The 17,180-nt window shown below is 57.5% G+C and overlaps 1 protein-coding gene across 2 annotated transcripts in view; it reads right to left on the bottom strand.

Annotated features, from left to right (window-relative positions):
• TXNRD2 (thioredoxin reductase 2) overlaps positions 1-17,180 on the bottom strand; it is a 57,678-nt gene that overhangs the window by 13,560 nt on the left and 26,938 nt on the right. For both annotated transcript variants that reach the window (XM_087423715.1, XM_087423714.1), the window contains exons 8-11: positions 17,046-17,116; positions 8,648-8,667; positions 7,763-7,854; positions 5,274-5,448 (exon numbers count right to left, since the gene is read on the bottom strand). In XM_087423715.1, the coding sequence (XP_087279841.1) occupies positions 5,274-5,448; positions 7,763-7,854; positions 8,648-8,667; positions 17,046-17,116 (358 nt within the window). The remainder of the gene's footprint in view (positions 1-5,273; positions 5,449-7,762; positions 7,855-8,647; positions 8,668-17,045; positions 17,117-17,180) is intronic.

Here is a 17,180-nt window from a genome sequence, read left to right as displayed (position 1 = left end):
GACGCAGACAACCGGACACATGCAGTTTTACTTGCCTCTTTCATCCCGTTATGGGAAAACAGGCATTCCCTCCGATTTCACGCCTGACTGGAGCACATGTTCTGACGAGTGAAGGGCAATCCATGTAATGAGGTAAGATTTAAGCGCCAGCGGGAGTATGACAGGGCGACTGAGGGGCTGGGAGTGGACAGACACAGCGAGGATGTAACGGAAGCAGCCGGAAGCTCGGTGCCGGGAGGACAAGGTTCGGGAGGCTGGATGGGGTGGCGTGGGCAAGGGCCCAGCAGCCGCTTCACACACAGGCTCAGGGAGGACCCAGCCTGGGTGCCCCCCCTGAGGGTCACACGGCCCCCAGAGCTGGCCACTCCCACCAGGCCGGGCCTGTGCAGTGCCTTGGACCAGGCACCCAAGGGGAACTCACACCTTGGGAACCTCCAGTCAGGTCCATGGAGGCCCACTTCAAAAAAAATTTATTCTATGTCTTTCGTCATCTTTGGGACTTCAGGGAAAATGATAGTAACAGCAAAGGGCTTCTTTTATTATCTCGAATGGCCCCTTTTCAACGAGCCCCAGGCCCCCATCCACAGCTGTGAGACCCCAGGGCAGGGGAGAGCACCTTCCTGCTGACCTCTGGTCCCAGGTAGGGCTTAGTGCTTGTTGAATGAATGATTGAGCCCCTGGACCGTAGCGTGATGCGCGGCTGCCTGCTCGCTGTACCACCAGCACCCACCAGTGCCCCCCCACCCGTCCTAATGGCGTCTCTTCCTTGGAAGGCTCCTTGGACAACTGGGGTGAGCTTTCCCGCCAGGGAGCACAGGGGCCTTTCCAGCTCAAGCCTGTGTGTGGGCAACGACAGTGCCTCAGGTAGGCCACAGCAGCCCCAACACCCCAACAGCTGCAGCCCGGCCCCCGGGAGCCCCCGGAAGGAACATGCTCCATGGGGAGTGGTAATTATTGCTGTCACAATTATAGATATAGAGATGATTTTCCTGCTGGTTGGCTGCTCCGAGTGGCACTTGCAGAATTTAGATGGTGCACATTAATATGTAAAAACAGCGTCCATTTATCTCTAAAAGCGTTTTCACTAAGGTTTCTTTTTTAATTAGTTTCCATTAAGTCCTAACCATAAATACTGAATTTGACTCGGTAAAAAGACCCTACCCGACAACCGTGGAGCATGGAGGCAGGCAAGCTGGTCTCATGGCTGTGGGGGACCCGGCACAGCTCTCCCTCTCTGGCCGTGTGGGGCATCCCAAGCGGAGGGAGGGCATGAGGCCTGTCTGTGAGCACAGGGCGCCGCCTTCCTGCGGCCCTCCCTGACTTCTGCGATGGGTTGGCGCCACTGAGAGCCAGGTTGAGAGGACGACAGTCACGGAGCTGATGGCACTGCTTCAGGAGCAGTGGTGCACTGTCCAGGGCCATGCAGTGTGGTGGGAAAGGCCGTGGCCTCAGGCACAGCCACTTCCTTTGGCCTGTGGCCTGAGAGTTTGGGAGGTGCCCACAGGAAGGGCTCCAAAACCGTCTTCTTCCCCTCCAAAATGACCAGCCACACACACACACAGCAGATTTGGGTCTCTCTTGGTGTCAGTAACTACAAACTTGACATTTGCACTCACACAAAAAGGTGGTAGAACATGGGTGGCTCCCAGCAGAAGGGAGCCTCATCGAGGCCGCTGCTCCACCTTCAGCGCGGGGAAGGGTGGGCGCTGGGTGAGTGAGGTGTCCATCACAAAGCAGCTTCTGCACGTGAGACCCGTCACAGCCAGACCACTGTGGGGTCTCCACTGGGAAGAACACAGCCACAGACTTGGTTTCCTCTAGTTACAGCAGCAAACGGTCCCAGAGCACAGGCCTGGTGACCTTGGACAGGCTTCTCCCAACCAGATTGCATCCACGCTCAGCCCACCAGCTCCTCCCCATTATCCCAGCACCAGCTATGCAGAGCCTGAGGTAGAGAGAGAGGAGCCCCAGGCTGCAGCCCATCCTGGAGTGACGTGCTCAACCTTAGGCACCACGGGCCCCCATCTTTGTCTCCTTGGGCACCCCTAGCCTCCCTCCCATGGCCCATGGGCACATGCTGTGCAGGTGGACTGTACGTGGAGGGGCTTGTGGTGGGGGCCTCAATATGGTGGTTGGATGGAAGCTGGAAAGCCGGGCCTCCAGTTCCCGAGAGCCAGGGCTTACTGGCTCCACTTACACCATCTTGGAGGCTCAGAAGTGACCTCACCATGGGTTGTACACACAGGTGGAAGACAACAGCTCTTCTGCTAAAACAAAGCAGGAAGAGGAAACGGTTTTAGGCTGATTCCCACAGGTCTCATCTACCAGACCCAGGGGGCTCCCGAGGCAGGCCCAGGGCCACCCCCCCAAGCACTCTGGACACGAAGAACCACGGCCATCTGGGCTCTTCCTACAGTGGCAGGACTCCCGTGGCCCAGATGTGCCAGAGCCTTCATCATTCCCTTGAGAGAGAGGGAGGCTGGAGATGCTGAGGAGCACGTGACAGCTTCAGCTCCCAGTTTCCCAAGGCTGCCATCCAGAGGCCCTCTGTCCGTTCTTTACAACAAAAGCTAAGCTAAACTAAAGCTGAGCTCCAGCCTACACGCGTTAATGCTCGGAGGTGTCCACTCAGACCCTGTCCTGCTCCCACTCCCCCAGACAGCAGGGGACTGAGGCCACAACTGGTTAACTGCGCGGGCGAATCCAAGCCCGCAGCGGCGGCAGCGGCACAGGCTGACTGTCTTCACTCAGCACCATAATCGGCACATCAGCAGACAGGAAATCCTCCTGCTGCGAGTTCCCAGTCTATTATCTGAGACACCTGGTGTGGGTGGGTGATTCAGAGACAAACAATGAGCGGGCCCCCTGCACAGCAATTAACTGCTTTAACTGCTAATGTGTTTAATCCACCGCGTGGAGATCAAGGCTGCGCCGAGGGAGGAAGAGGCTCCGAGTCCTCCTGGGCTTCCAGACTGCAGGGCCGACTTCACCGTCTCTATGTCCACTGTGCTCACGGGATCCGGCCAAGGCGCCGGTCACATGGGCCACTGGGCCAAGCAGGCGCTCGGCCCCACACGGGAGCATCTTGAGGCCTTCGGTGTGTGTTCACGGGGCACGAGGGGCGTCCTTTACTTTTCTGTTTTTAATACACGCCAAAGCCCAGCTTGTGTGGACACAGCGCTCACTGCTGAGTGGGACGTGTGGTCCAGGAGCTATTTGCTGTGCCAGCCGTGCAGCCCCAGGGCGTTTTATTTTAACCTGGATTGGATCATCCTTTATTGCAAGTAGAAATAATGCTTGGTTGAAGGCTTATCAGAGTAAACTAGCAGAAAACATTCCCGGTTTTTAAACTGGGAAGTGGCTCCCGAATGTTTACACAACGTGGCCCAGGAGCGAGCAGCAGTCAGCACATGCCTGTACAGCCCCAGAAGGCGTGCCAGAAGCTGCCGCCACTGCAGCGCCGCCTCAGGAAGCAAGGTCAAAGGCCAAGGGCTGTGAAAGCTCCCACCCCCAGCATCCATCACTCCCGCAGACTGTCTGGAGGATGCTCTTTTTGAAAATACAAAAAATAAAACGGACTCCCAGTGGGGGAGGGCAGGCATGCACACCAGGGGCCTTGCTTGTGTCCCACCAGGGCCCCGTCTGGAAGCTGGGAGGCCCCTGCAGCTTTCTGAAGGCACGGCCCCCACCCTCCAAGCCAGTGCCATCAGCCTGGGTTCAACAGACGGCATCTGGGTGCAGGCCTGGGCTTCAGTCCACAGTCCAAGACGGGGGGCATGTCCGCAGGGCACCGAGAGACATCAGGGGACAGAGAGGAGGGCTGCGGGTGTGGAGGGGAGGGGAGAAACTTGCCACCTCACTGTTTAGAATGGAGTTTAAGATACTAAACGTCACTTTACACTTCTGTGTCTGAGTAGTTACACAATCTTTCATGGTGTTCATCAGAATAAACCTATTTAAGATGTACTTTTACAATTTAATAAAAAATATTTCCTTTGGTAACTTACTGAATTTTGGTCAAGAAGCACTAGATTCACTTGGGCAGTTCAGATCTTTTCCTTGTTCCTCAAATCTGCTCATGTAGATTGTACAAAAGTGAAGAGCTCTGTCTCCTCCGGAGTTTATTTCATTTCTGATTTCCTATCACTGCGAGCACTCAGGAAAACCAGGCTTTTCAGCAGTGCGTTGCTCTGTGACGCAGCCTTGTTGCTCCGGGAGCCCCACCTCAGGGGAGGCTGGGACCTGGCAGGCCAGGGGACAGGCCCTCCACGTGCTCAGTGAACACACGCTGCCTTGCCGTGGAGCCGGGCGCTGATTCTCACAGCCACACAGATGCTGAGCCCAGGCTCAGCGCAGAGACCCCTGCAAACTGGAAGCGCCCAGAGAGAGCGCGACCTGGACTGCTCCTACTCAACACGCAATTTGACGGACGGTTGGAAACAAGGACCCAAGCCGGGAGCTGCAGGCATCGAGCGGCAGGGAGTCCGAGCACAGCTGTCGCACTCGTATCCACACACCCTCACTAACAAGAACCCATCGGCCCTCCGCACAGGGAGCCCACTCACAGCACCACCATGCTCTTCCGTGGGTGGGCTCATGACGGGCACAGGGTCTGGGCTCTCTGTTCTCCCTGTCCAGCTCTAGCCAGGGCGCCTTCCCTCAAAGCCCATTTCCCCGCCTCAGACCAGCCCAGGACAGGCCCTGGGCAGGGGGTCTCCCCCAGTGCACCCATACTCTCCACGCTGCTCCTCAGGCAGGCGGCCTGGGGTGCAGTGAGAGCCCAGCCTGGGAGGCAGCGTGTCCGGCAAGGTCAGCAATGGGCTAGTTCTGCACGACCACACTTGGGCAGCTTCACCCCTACAAAAAGCTGGACCCCGGCCTCTCAGAGAACAGGAGGATGAGAACACGGCTACAGGCAGGCCAGGCGGCAGCCAGCCCACACCTGGCTGGGAAGGGCCCAAGGCCTCTGCCCCGCCACTGGTTGCTATCTTTGGAAATCTGCAGAGTGTGACTTCCGGAAAGATGGTAAGATGCCACTCCCGGCACGTGATGATCTGCAGAGCTCAAAACTTCTCACTGGGAAGCATCATAAGCAATCCCCTGGGCCTTTACAACAGCCCAAGAGGTGTGCTCTGCAGTAGCTGACCCACCGGAGAGCCAGCAGGATGAGGGGAGCCCCCAGAGGCAGTGGAAGGGGAGGCGGCACCGCTGGTCTCTGCTCATGTGTGTGCGCGTTTGTGTGTGTGCACGTGTGCAGCTTGGCACACCCTTACCTATGGCCCACAGGACAGTGTCAAAGGTCCCCATGTCCTTCTTGCCAGAGGTGAGGTCCTCCCAGGTGACCTGGAGCTGGCCATCCGGGAGCCTCCCCACTCTGGAGGGGGTGCAGCCCCTCAGGAACTGGGTGCCGTGAGATGCCATGTACTCAGTGACCAAGGAAGACATTTGCTGCAAAGACAAGAGGACATGCTGTGAGGACCAGGTAGCAGTGAGAATGTCACTACTGACGACTGGGAAGAGAGGACCCGGCTCCCTGCCTGCCTGAAAAAGCCCTGGGGGTGCCCACAGGGGTCTGTCCAAAGGAGAAGGTTCAGTGCCCATGCCCCTTCTGCTGCATGGCCTCACGCCAGCCCCCCACCTCTGAATCCCCTTGCTGTCTGTGGAGCTGAAGGCTGAGCCAAGAGAGCATCCAGCGCCCCCTTCCCTCCTATTCTCCAGCTCCAAATCCAAGGACCCTAGGCCCTTTGGTTAGGATGCACTTGAACTTTGGGCTCTTCTCTAGATGCTAATTAACTAAGTTTTCACTGAAACCAACGACAAAGAAGCGCCCCTGCTCCTGGGAGCTCTGACTTGCCTGAACTAGATGGCACTCGGCTCCCCCGACCCCTGACCACCAAGTGGGGTCAGCAACTCTGCCATGGGGGAGCTGGACATTAGGTGGGCATCTCTGCTCCCCACCAAGAAATGCAGGGGCAGCATCATGGGGGTGGGGGCCCAGGTGTCTGCAGAGAGGGCTTCTCCCTCCAGCCCAGGAGGCTCTGCACCCCCAGCTGCAGATGGGGGCCCAGTTTGGGGGCCACTGTGGGGTTTGCACAGGCCAGAGGCACGGTCAGCCAGCTTCTTCTTTCAGGAGAACATACAAGTCACTGTGTAAACCCTCAACTGAGCCAGCTCACTGAGGGACTGTCACGCCACGAGGAGCCCTGCCTGTCTGAGACTGTCACCCTGGTCACAGGAACAGGTGGGTAGGCTGCCCATCCCTCCTGGATCCCTCTGATGAGCTTCTATGTCCCCGTCACAGTCTGAGGGGGATCTGCTGGGCCCTCAAGAGCCATAGGGCCGGTCCCTCGCCCCCAAGCCTGACACCGGGGCTGCACGTCCTGGGTCACCTGGTTTTGCCACTGCACCTGTCCCAGGGCACACCTGGAACCTGCCCCTCTCCTCTCCTGACTCTTGCCTGGGAGACCCCACCATCTCCATATGCCAATGACATCCAGCCTTCCACCTAGGCACCAGACCTGCCTCCCAGGCACTCCTTCTGCTCATGTGGGCTTCAGCTCCCCCACCTGCCAACCTGGCCCTCCAGCCCAGCCTTGCATGCTCCAGCCCCTCGCAGGCCCAGGTCCACCCTCTTCTTGCCCCCTCCACAGCCCCTTGCTGGGAATTGCACCTGCTCCATCAGGCTCCAGCTTCTGCCCTGGCTCAGTGCCAAGGCCCACCTTCCCAGCAGCCCTCATCCCTGCAGGCCCCTCTGCCTCTCAGGCCTCGCCTCTGTGTCCGGCCATGTGGCCTCCTCAGGGTCCTGTCTGCCTAGCACATCCTCCCCACAGCCTGACTCTCAGAAGCCTTCCCTGGACACTGTGTCCCCGTGGCAGGCGCTCAGTGCATGTGCGCTTAATGAAATGACAGGCAAGAGTGGCAGCCACGGGGCAGCAGCCCACGGCCCATACAGGACAGAGAGCAGGTCTCTGTCTCAGCCCTGCGGGGTGGGGTCCGGAGCCCGCAGGCCCAGGAGCCGAGGTGGACCGTGGGCCCACAGGGCTGTGCACATGGACAGTGGTGCATCTTCCTTCGAGGGGGCATGGAGGGCTTGATATCTTGATAACAACATCCCCAGACTTGGATTTTAACAAGTGACTTTCGAGAGGTGGGGAGAGTTTTCAGTTTAAAAAAAAACTCCACGTGTTCCCCATATGTGCAGGTCCACTGCCCGCAGCGGCCCTCTACTCTCCTGCCGAGCCCGCGCTACCCCGCGCTGTGAGCTGGTGGACGTGAGCTGGCGGGGCCTCGGGGCGGGCGGCCCACTGGGAGACCTGAGTGCTTGCCTGGCTCTCCTGTCACACCTTTTCAGTTAATGGTGGGTCTGCCATCCCCTGAGGTGTCACCAGAGCCTCACCAGTCTGCCACTTGCTTCCACCGCCTGGTGCTGCCCTTGATGAGGCGGCACCACTTGGGCTCCAGAGGGGCTCAGCCCGGGAGATGGGGGACACTGCTTCTGCCCACACATGCCTGCCACTCACTAATGGGAGGATTGGAGTGGGGAGCCAACCCCACAGTCTGTGAGGGTCCTGGCATGCCCACAGGCACCCCGCTACACGCTGGCAGGTGTTTGATCTTTCTCAAACAATCTCCTCACTGAACTCAAGGGCGGGTTTCTACAGACTGAGACCACACACCCAGCCCATAACTAAACCTGCCTGGCCATACAGCCCCCTTGGGAGAGCAGAGCCACAGGGTGAGAGCTGGGCCCACGAAGCACTACCTGGTCAAAGCCCCGGAGGGGGATGCTGCGCATCATGACGGTGGTGTCCAGTCCCAGCCCGGTGAGGAAGCCGGCACACTCCAGGGCCACGTCTGCCAGAGGCAGGCTAAGGAATGCTAAGGGATCTCGACATCAGGAGCCAAGCAGGAAGCCCCTAGTGCCCTGTGCCAGCAGCCCACTCCCCTATCAGCCCCCAGACAGGCCAAAGGAGGCTCCCAATACCAGCCACAGAGCCCCCTCCACACCCCCACCTCTCACACGCATGTCCTGGGTGAGCTGGAGGGGCTCTGGCAGGCAGTGCACTGCAGGCTCCCTCCAGCACCCAGGGCGAGGCAGCCTCTGCCTCTGTGGGCCATCTGTCCAGGCTCCCTGGAGCTACATCTCAGACTCCGGGGCCAGGTCCACTCCCCGAGGGGTCTGAGCGGCAACGGAAAGGAAAGACACGAGGAGCCGCCTTCCACCTGCGCCCTCAGCTCGCCGTCCCAGTGCTTTCATCTTCCCTTAGATGTCCCTGCTCCTGACCCCTGGTCCTCCCATGGCTCCTCGCCCGACCTTCCCGGGTCTTAGTGCTCCCTCTGAAGGAATGTGCCTGGAGAGGGCTGCTCCCCAGGGAGGACCCCCCCCCCACCGCCGCGGCTGCGTCCAGCTGCCCTGGCTGGCTCAGCCGTCTCAGTGTGCGGCTCAGGAAGTGCTAGCCACAGAAAGTCAGCCTCAAACTGTCCCCTGAGCACAGCTAATCCCCTGAGTGCCCTGTAAGTGCCTGGTTCCTGGCAGCAGAGTGCCTCCCTGACAAAGGTGAGAGCAGGGGGAGGGGCTCTAGGGACCAGGCTTCCACTCAGGGCTGTGAGCACGGCCGTTTGTCACCCACACACTGGCAAAGGATACAGCTGGCCCCGACCACCAACCTGTTAGAGAAACAAAGAAACAGAACAGAGGTGAGCCCACACATGGCCTGCTACGACGCACGAGCAGCTGTCCCTGGTGTGGGCTCCGCAGGGGGATGGGCCCTTCAGCCTTCGTGCAAGGCCTCCGTCAGCTGATGCGTCACTGTGGATGAGTCAGCTGAGGCTAACTGTTCAAACAGGTTGTCCCAACGTACAAAACCCACTTCCCAGAGGCTCCAGCTGTGAAATACAACACGACAAACAGTGTCGTTGCGTCAGGAAATTGCCTGGTGGTGAAGGATGCGAGCGGTCAGCGACAGAACACGGCCCGTGAAAGGCCCCAGCGGTGGGGCCAACATGGACTCCACCGAGGTGTTGAGAAAAGCCTGGTTAGAAGCAGCAGAAGGGTTTTCCTTCTGTCCTGAGGTACGTTCTGCCGCGGGGTCCCTCTGGACCTCCTGCGGCCAGGGTGGGACAGAGAGATGCTGTGCAGGATGGGGAGGCACCAGACAGTGCGGAGGCTCCTGGGAAAGCATCTTCTGTGGACAGGACACTCTGGGACCACAGAAGGCCAGGCTGGAAGCCCACACCTGCCTGTCCAGCCCCACAAACACAGGCCCAGGGTCAGGAGAGCCAGCTCCCCTGAGAAGGGTGAGGGCACCTGGTGGGAGAGGAGACACAGGACAGCGGGACCCAGCAGAGTCATTTAATTTTATTTATTTATTTTTTCCCCCAAAGCCCCAGTAGATAGTTGTATGTCATAGCTGCACATCCTTCTAGTTGCTGTATGTGGGCAGCGGCCTCAGCATGGCCGGAGAAGCGGTGCGTCGGTGCGTGCTCGGGATCTGAACCCGGGCTGCCAGTAGCGGAGCACGCGCACTTAACTGCTAAGCCATGGGGCCGGCCCGCGCAGAGTCATTTAAAATATTTGCCTTCGTAGTATCAATCCTCTCCTGTTATACAGCGCCACACTCTGCACACATGTGCACACACATGCGCACGCCTGCACACACGTGCACACACCTGCACACATGCACACACAGGCACATGTGCACTGAACCTACACAGAACGGAACCTGCAGCTCAGCCAGCGACGTGTGGGTGGGCTTGTCAGATCACCCCTCCGCCTTTGAACAAGAGCAGGTGCTGTAAGGATGGACGAGCCCGGTGTCAGCGCTAATCCCGGCAGGTACTAATGATATAATCCCACTTCAGACAGCCGCGCGTCCTGCGGCATACTTCTGCAGTGCCCTGCGGGAAGCAGCTGGCGCACCGCTTCCTCTCAGGAGCTGGGGACAGATCGCGCTGGGTTTTACGTCTGGGCTGAGTGAGGGGGATGCTGGGCCCCGCGGACCAGGAGTGCAGAGACGCACTCGGGGCTCCACACAGGGCTGGCAACGCCTAAGAAACAACACACAGGTGTACACGTGCATCCACGGTTGTGCATACACACACGTGCAGGTATAACACATGTCTATGTGTAGGTACAGTTTCAAAATTACAAAACCTAACTTTTTTGGACTCGATGTCTGCAGTAAAAGTTATAAGCCTTTCTTTAATATATGAAGTTATGAATTACTTATAATACAAACAGACATTAGCTGCTTTGAATATCCTGCCCTAAACGCAAGGATGAGGCTGGAGAAGAGCACCAACGCCCAGCACCCAGTGCCTCGGCTCCTGCTGCCAGGGTGCGGCAGCGTGGGCCAACCGCCTCCCGGCCACACGTGCTGTGCAAGGGCCAGGGGAACCCCTCTGTCTGCCAACTGGGCTGTCCCTGCCCATCTCAGAGCCTTCCTGTGTCTGCAAAGCAGACCCTCCCGTGGGAGTGGGCTGGGTGCATCCCGCAGCCTACATGACAGCCCCAGGCCCTCATACCACATTGCCATATGCAACGTGGCAACATGGTCTCCTGATTTTGGCAAAAACATTTTGTTTCTGCAGCCCATGGACGCCTCCCCAGCCTCCTGCACTATGTGGACGCGGAGCTGGACGGCGAGGCAGGGCTGGCGGGCGCCAAATCCCCAGCTCCTCCCACAGAGCCCCCTCCTCGCCCTGGGCCTCCCACTCCCATCTCAAGGTCACAATGCCCCTACCCCTCAGGCCAGCAGCTCTGAGGCACCGACAGAGGGCACATTTGGGAGGAGGCAGGCGCCAGACAGGCCATTCCTAAGTGGGTGTCCTTGACCGAAGGCGCGTGGCTAGAATCTCACAAACGAGCAGGCACCCCGCTTGTCCGAAGGGTAACTCTGGGCCGTTTTTTGTCCTCATGAGCGAAGATTACCAACACTCCGCCCTCCCCTCAATTTATCAAATAATGATTATTCTTTGAAGAACGCAGGATCCAAGAACCCAACCAGAGAATTCCCTTCAAATGGGCTAGAGTAAGAAGATGCTGGAGGAAAAATGGAGACAGATGCTGCAGCCCCCAGATCCAGAGGGGTGGAGAGCACTGAAGACTGGGGCACCGTGCCGTTTTTACTGGTAGGTTTGTAACTACAGCTCAGCCTACCCTGGCTGCTGGAGACCCTTGGCCTGGATGGACCACGGAAGACAGTGGTGCCGGCGGCCACAGAAATCAGGCACCAGCTCGTTGGGCCTGGGGACAGGGGCTGAGTGAGCCCAAGGGCTGGAAACACTCGCCTTATCACTACGTTGAGAGACTGAGACAAGGACATCGGCCACGCTGGCAGTCGCCACCTGCACCCTCGGAGCCCTGTGTGCTGGGCAGCTCCACTCTCTGCTTTTCGGTGTGCAAACGTTTTATGCGAAGGTATAACTAGCACGGGATTAGCCTAATCACAGGGCGGGCTTTCTGTTCAAAATCTGAATCGGGGGAGGAGGCAAAAACAGAAGACTGACTTCAGGCTGACGAAGCCCTGGCTGAAAGAGCACTCGACCTACCTCTCGAGTTGGAAGGCCTGATCTGTGCCCTGGGGAACACCCACACAGAGTGAGGGCCCCCACCAGCGCAGGAAATGCCAAATGGGCTGCTGAGCCCAGTCGCTCCAGGGAGGCAGCAAGGGGGCAGGGGGCCCAAGGCCTCCTCCCCATTGGGGCTGGCTCTTGGCTTGCCTGGGACTGCCAGCTCCATCCCCTGCCCAGCGCCTGACACTGGGCCCCCCACTGCCAGCTGGAGCCTCTACATTCTGGCCCCATAACAGATGCCACCCTGGGGCTCTGGTCCTATAACTAACGCCACTCCGAGGAGGTGTCTTCCTCAGGCCCTGAGCCCTGTGCATCTCAGCCACAGGACACGCACGGGATGACGGTCTGCAGGGTTTTACGGGCTGGTAGCCAAGTCCCAGGCAGATGGCTGGTCTTTCTTTTGCTGGACATGGGATGTCACACCAAACGAATGTGGAGGTTAAGTAGAAAGTGCAAAAAGCAACTGTGAGTTTTCCTCGATAAATAGCTGTGGTTCTTTGTAAGATAAAATTTACTTCTTCCCTCTTGCACTTAGGAAGAGAGAAAAATGATTACAGTGCCTGGTCGGCTTCCGGACTTAACAATAAGGGTCAAATGAAAGAAAGCTCCTTCCACGTCCAGCTCTGCAGGCAGCGTTCACTCAGCCCCTTACAAAGACTGTCCCGGCTTCTGGGAGCCTTGGGATCCACGAGGGGAAGGGTCAGGCAGTGGCGCAGCTCTGCGAGAGGACAGTCCCGGCCAGTGCACGGGCAGGCGGCTCAGGAGAGGTTGGTCAGTCCGTCACTTGGCAGACACTCAAGAGAACCTGGGCTACCTGAGTGGGTGGCGGGAACAACAGGGTCGTGGTTGTTATCTAGAAATGGTAGCTCAGTCGCTGGGAGGTCCAACGTGGGGGAATAGTCCCCCCAGGTGGCTCTGGTCTGATTCAAGTCCTCTTTGCTGTCAGAGAAAGGTGTCAACACTGAAGTCAGCCCAAAGCTGCCAGCTCAGAGCCCAGCTCTGCAGAGAGCTGACCTCCGGACACGGAGTGAACCTCAGGCAGCAGCACTGACCAGCTGGGCCAGGGAGCCGAGGGCGTCTGGAATAGAGCGACCTCGATTTCCCATTCCTAGGGCACCTGAACAGTTGAAGGAGGCAGCCGGGCCCCAGTCCCTACCAGGCTGCCTTGGTGCAGAAGCCTCGCAGGGAGGCAGCCCTCCAGGTGAGCAAAGGCAGATCACCAGGCTGTGGGACCGACCAGAGGCGAAGCCAGGCTGCCTCAGGCGCACTTGGATCCGGGTACCCCAGGGCCTGCCACCTTTATGGGGAATGGGCCCACCTTTCTCCCCTTCCCCATTCCCTCCACCTGCCTGGGGGTTGCTGGGCAGAACAGCTCAGCCAGGAGGGCTGCATGCCATCTCCGAGCCTCCCCCCTGGGGCTATGCTCCCATCTCCTCCACTGGCAGTGGACAGCTTCCCGGAGTAGCCACCATTCCCGACGATTCCTTCCGAAGGGGCTCCTGCTATGTGCCCCGGGGGCCCTGTCCTTCCACCAGAATCCTCCTCACTTCTCCAACCTGTTCTGCATTTCCACAGAAAAATGAAGAAACAAGAGCAATGCAAAAGTCAAACGAGCCAGACACAAAGCTGGCCTTGGGGTGGCCACAGCTGCGTGCTGCCACCCTGCCCGGCCGCCTCAGGCACCGCACAGCCGCCCCCGCCCGCCCCCGCCCCTGCCTAGCCTCAGAGGGTCCTGCTCATGGACTGGGGAGCTCATGCTGCATTTACTGGAGTTTTCTACACATGACCGGTTACCTCCAGGGCTTCTAAACCAGGCGCCCAGCTGTGGAGTGAAGGGCGGTGTTTAGGTCTGCCTTCCACCCACTGGGCTGGCGCTTGATCCCACCCTCTTTGCCCTGGGCTCCCCAGACCTGGACACAAGCAAAGGCAGTAGGGGGGCTCCTTGCGTGTCTGTGAGGCTGGGACACCTCTGTGGCCACAGGGGTCCAAAGAGCACCATGACCTTGTGGGGGCAAAGGTGGTATGGATAACCTCGGGTGGCTAAAGAGCCGCACCCCACTTGTGGGCTCAACTTGCCAGGTCTGAAGCTACTGGGCACTGTGCCCCACATGGATGCACCCTGCCAGTGCCCCATCATGGGGAGGAAGGAGGGGGGACCCCACCTGTGCATGCTGCAGAACCCGCAAGGGACCTGGGGCCTGGCGTGCCCATTGAAGCCTCCGACAGGCCTTGGGGAGCTGGCCAGTGGAGACAGCGCCCACTGCAGGCAGAGGCCAGGCACGCTGGGCACCCTCGGCCACCGGGCAGGCCTCCTGGATGGGGCCAAGTAGAAATGTCCTGCCCGGCAACAGGAGGCCCTCCTGGGCCAGGAGGGCAGCCCTCGGGTACATATTAATTTCAGCTCCATTTTAAAGGCGAGTTAAAATAAACACGGGGAATATTTATAAGGCAAATAAATCTGGCAGAAACAGCCCCTCCAAGTGTGAGCAGAGGCCTCCCCCTCAGCCCCAGCCCAAGCTGATAAAATACAGAAATGCTACTGTAGACCCTCCGGGCTTATTTTGACTGCAGCGGAGGAATGTAACATGTAAACACTGCCTCCCATATCACACTGTTACAACTTGCATTAACAGCAACGGACAAAAGCCGCATTTTCACAGAAGCATCGTACAGGGATATATCTCCAGCTTAATTTTTAAAAAAACCATTTCCTCACATAAATCATGCTCAGAACGAAACGGGTGACTGATACATTGCAAACACATTTTTTTCTCAAACAATAACATACCTAGATTCCTTCTAAACGAGAGAGCCTTTTTAAAAAAAATCTTCTAAATGTTTTTTTTCCTGAAGAAAATAAACACTGCAGTTTCTTTCCTGACCAAAATATCTGGGGCCGTGTCTTCCCGGCCGAGCAGGCTGCTGCCCCAGCACACAGTCACAGAGGAGCGGCCTGCACCCGGGACCTGCTGCACCCTGGCCTCTCTCCCTCTCCAGCCCAGAGCTGCAGCCCAGGCTGGCCTCTCCGCACACCCAGCTTCCGATGAACAGCCAGTAGAGAGAGAAACACCGGAAGCCGGCCCCTTCCTGGAAGCTGGAGATGCTGCTTTTAAAATGTAATGGGAAAAACAGCAAACAAACAAAAAAAAACACAATGAAACACACAAGAACTAATTTGACGAAAGACCAGGATTCAAGAAATGCTGGCCTTCAGGGATGGGCTGAGACGGCTGGGGCACGGCCGGGACAGAAGCCCGGTGCAGGGACGGCCTCCCAGACAGCTGCCGTCGCAATCCCGGGTCCAGCAGACCGCTGTGGAGAGGCTGGCTGTGTGGTCCACACTCCACCCAGAGAAATCACGGGAAAGAAAACTAAGAAGACCTGAAGACTGACTGGGCCAGGCACTTGCACCAGGGGCTCAAGAAAGCCGAGTCAAGAGCCAGAGCGGGACGGACTCCACCCGGGATGGAGCGTGAGATCGGGAGTCAGTGACCTCAAGGGGCCGGGCGGTCAGCAACGCTGGAACCCAGTAGCTGGTCTCCACGGCACCACACCCCAGAGGAGCTGCTAACACCCAAGGACACGAAGGAAAACGCGACCTGTGGAAGCCCTGAAGGAAAATACAGGCGCTTTTTTTCAAAAACAATCTTGGGGCTGGGACAGGCCTTCCTGAACATGCAATAAATCTAAAAGCCATTAAGTGTAAAAAAAGATCTAAATTACATAAAAAAAAAATTGTCCATTGCACAAGTTAAAAGACATGACGAGCTGAGAAAATCTGCAATATAAACGACACGGGATCACAGCTAATTCTCAAACCAGCTGAAAGATAAGAAAAAGATAAGAGAAGAAAAAGAAAGACCAGACAGACAGTGGGCCAGAGACCAAGCTGACAGCTGACACACGCATCACACACTCAGACACACTCAATCTTAAATGGCCGATAAACACACGAAAGAATGACTAATAACAGCAGATGCAAATAAAACCAGGTCATGTTTAACCTACTGGATAATCAAAGATAAAAGAACAAATAACCCAAAAATTATGGCATAAAGGGAAAAAGTGATAAATGTCACAACTTAAAAATTAAAAACTTCTGCATGAAAAGCTATTGGCAAGTCAAGAGATAAACCACAGCCTGGGGAACCGGTGGAAGGCGATGGACAGAGGGACGCAAACCTGTGGGAGCTTGCCCGCAGTCACTGGGAGGGACCCCGCCGCGCCTCAGCAGAAGCCACCAGCGCCCGGCTCACAGGAGCAGGAGAGGCTCCTTTTGGCTCTACGCTGTAGGGAAAAGCCGATGCCCGCGGTCGGAGGAGGGGAAAGCAGGCGCACGTGCGTGTTCAGCCGGGTGCAGCCCACTGGGGGGACACGTAAGCGAAATGTGTGAAGGGCACCTACGCCTGGACCTGGGTTTTCTAGTTGTGGAAACACCTCTGACAGGTATGTGTAATGCATAAGAAGCACTTGTCTATAAGATGCACACCAAAGGTTTTCACTGCAGCACCTTATAACACTGGAAGAGAGAAGCTAGTGAGATGCTTGTGAACGGTGGAAAGACAAAATAAACCACCACACCCTCTCCAGGGAATCAAGACCCAGCCCCGAATAAAGATGCCTCGTGACGTGGGAAACAATGACGACATCAGAGCGGATCACACGCACATGCATTCGCACTCCAACACGCACACAACACACATGCACACACACTCCCCCACGCCTACACTTGGGCACACGCGCCTGTCCACCTCTGGGCAGACTTTTCCACCCGCAGTTTCTTGCAGGCAAGTCCCGAGGCAGCCAAGCGCTGCTGACGGCCAAGTCTCTGCTGCCCTCTGGTGGCCTTTCCGGTCCCTGCAAGCATGAGGTCCCCTCCGTGCCCCACAGGCAGGAGCTGTCTGGACCAGTCGCCCCCCTAACAGCCCGCTCTGTGGGCGCAGGAAACGCACTTAGAGCATTTTCACCTGCTCGGGGAGGCAAACCACTCACACCGAAGGTCTCATCACCACAACCGGGCTGTGGCCCGAGGCCTTTGGAGCCTTCGCTAGATTTCAGAGAAGCCCAAGGCACAAACCAGATGAAAGTGGGGACGTTTGACAGAGGCCAGAGGAGGGCCTGACCCTGCTTTCCCCTCCTTGAATGCCCTCCCTCCCTGATGCCCTGACAGGATCAGCTGGAACCCGGGAGCTCCCAGGAACCCTGTTCAAAAACCACTGTGCTAGACAATAAATGGCTAATTCACTTTATGTGACATTCAAGTCATCACCTCCAGGACAGTCACAGGATGCAGTGTGTCCACAGCCCCACCAAGGGGCACAAGTACTGGGCTTTCTTTCCTGCTTTCAGGAAGACAGGAGAGAATGCCCCTCTATGTTGGGAGAGGGGACGAACATAGGGTCCAAACGGCCCTGACATTTACAATGGTGAACAAAAAGAGGACCCCCATTGAAGCACACATCAGGTCTTACGTTTTTCCAGGGGATTCCTTCAGCCAGAAGATGTCATCACTTGTAATTCCATATTCCAAGGCACCTTCGATCTATCCAGAAAAAAAGGATCTGTATGAGGAGGGCGTCATTTGGCCTGCCCCCAAGGCCTCCTCA

This window comes from Ceratotherium simum, chromosome 35, assembly GCF_057802395.1.
Source record: "Ceratotherium simum simum isolate JZ-2026a chromosome 35, ASM5780239v1, whole genome shotgun sequence".
Taxonomy (NCBI): domain Eukaryota; kingdom Metazoa; phylum Chordata; class Mammalia; order Perissodactyla; family Rhinocerotidae; genus Ceratotherium; species Ceratotherium simum.
The sequence above is the reverse complement of the archived record's forward strand: the minus strand, read 5'-3'. Positions and strand labels throughout refer to the sequence as shown.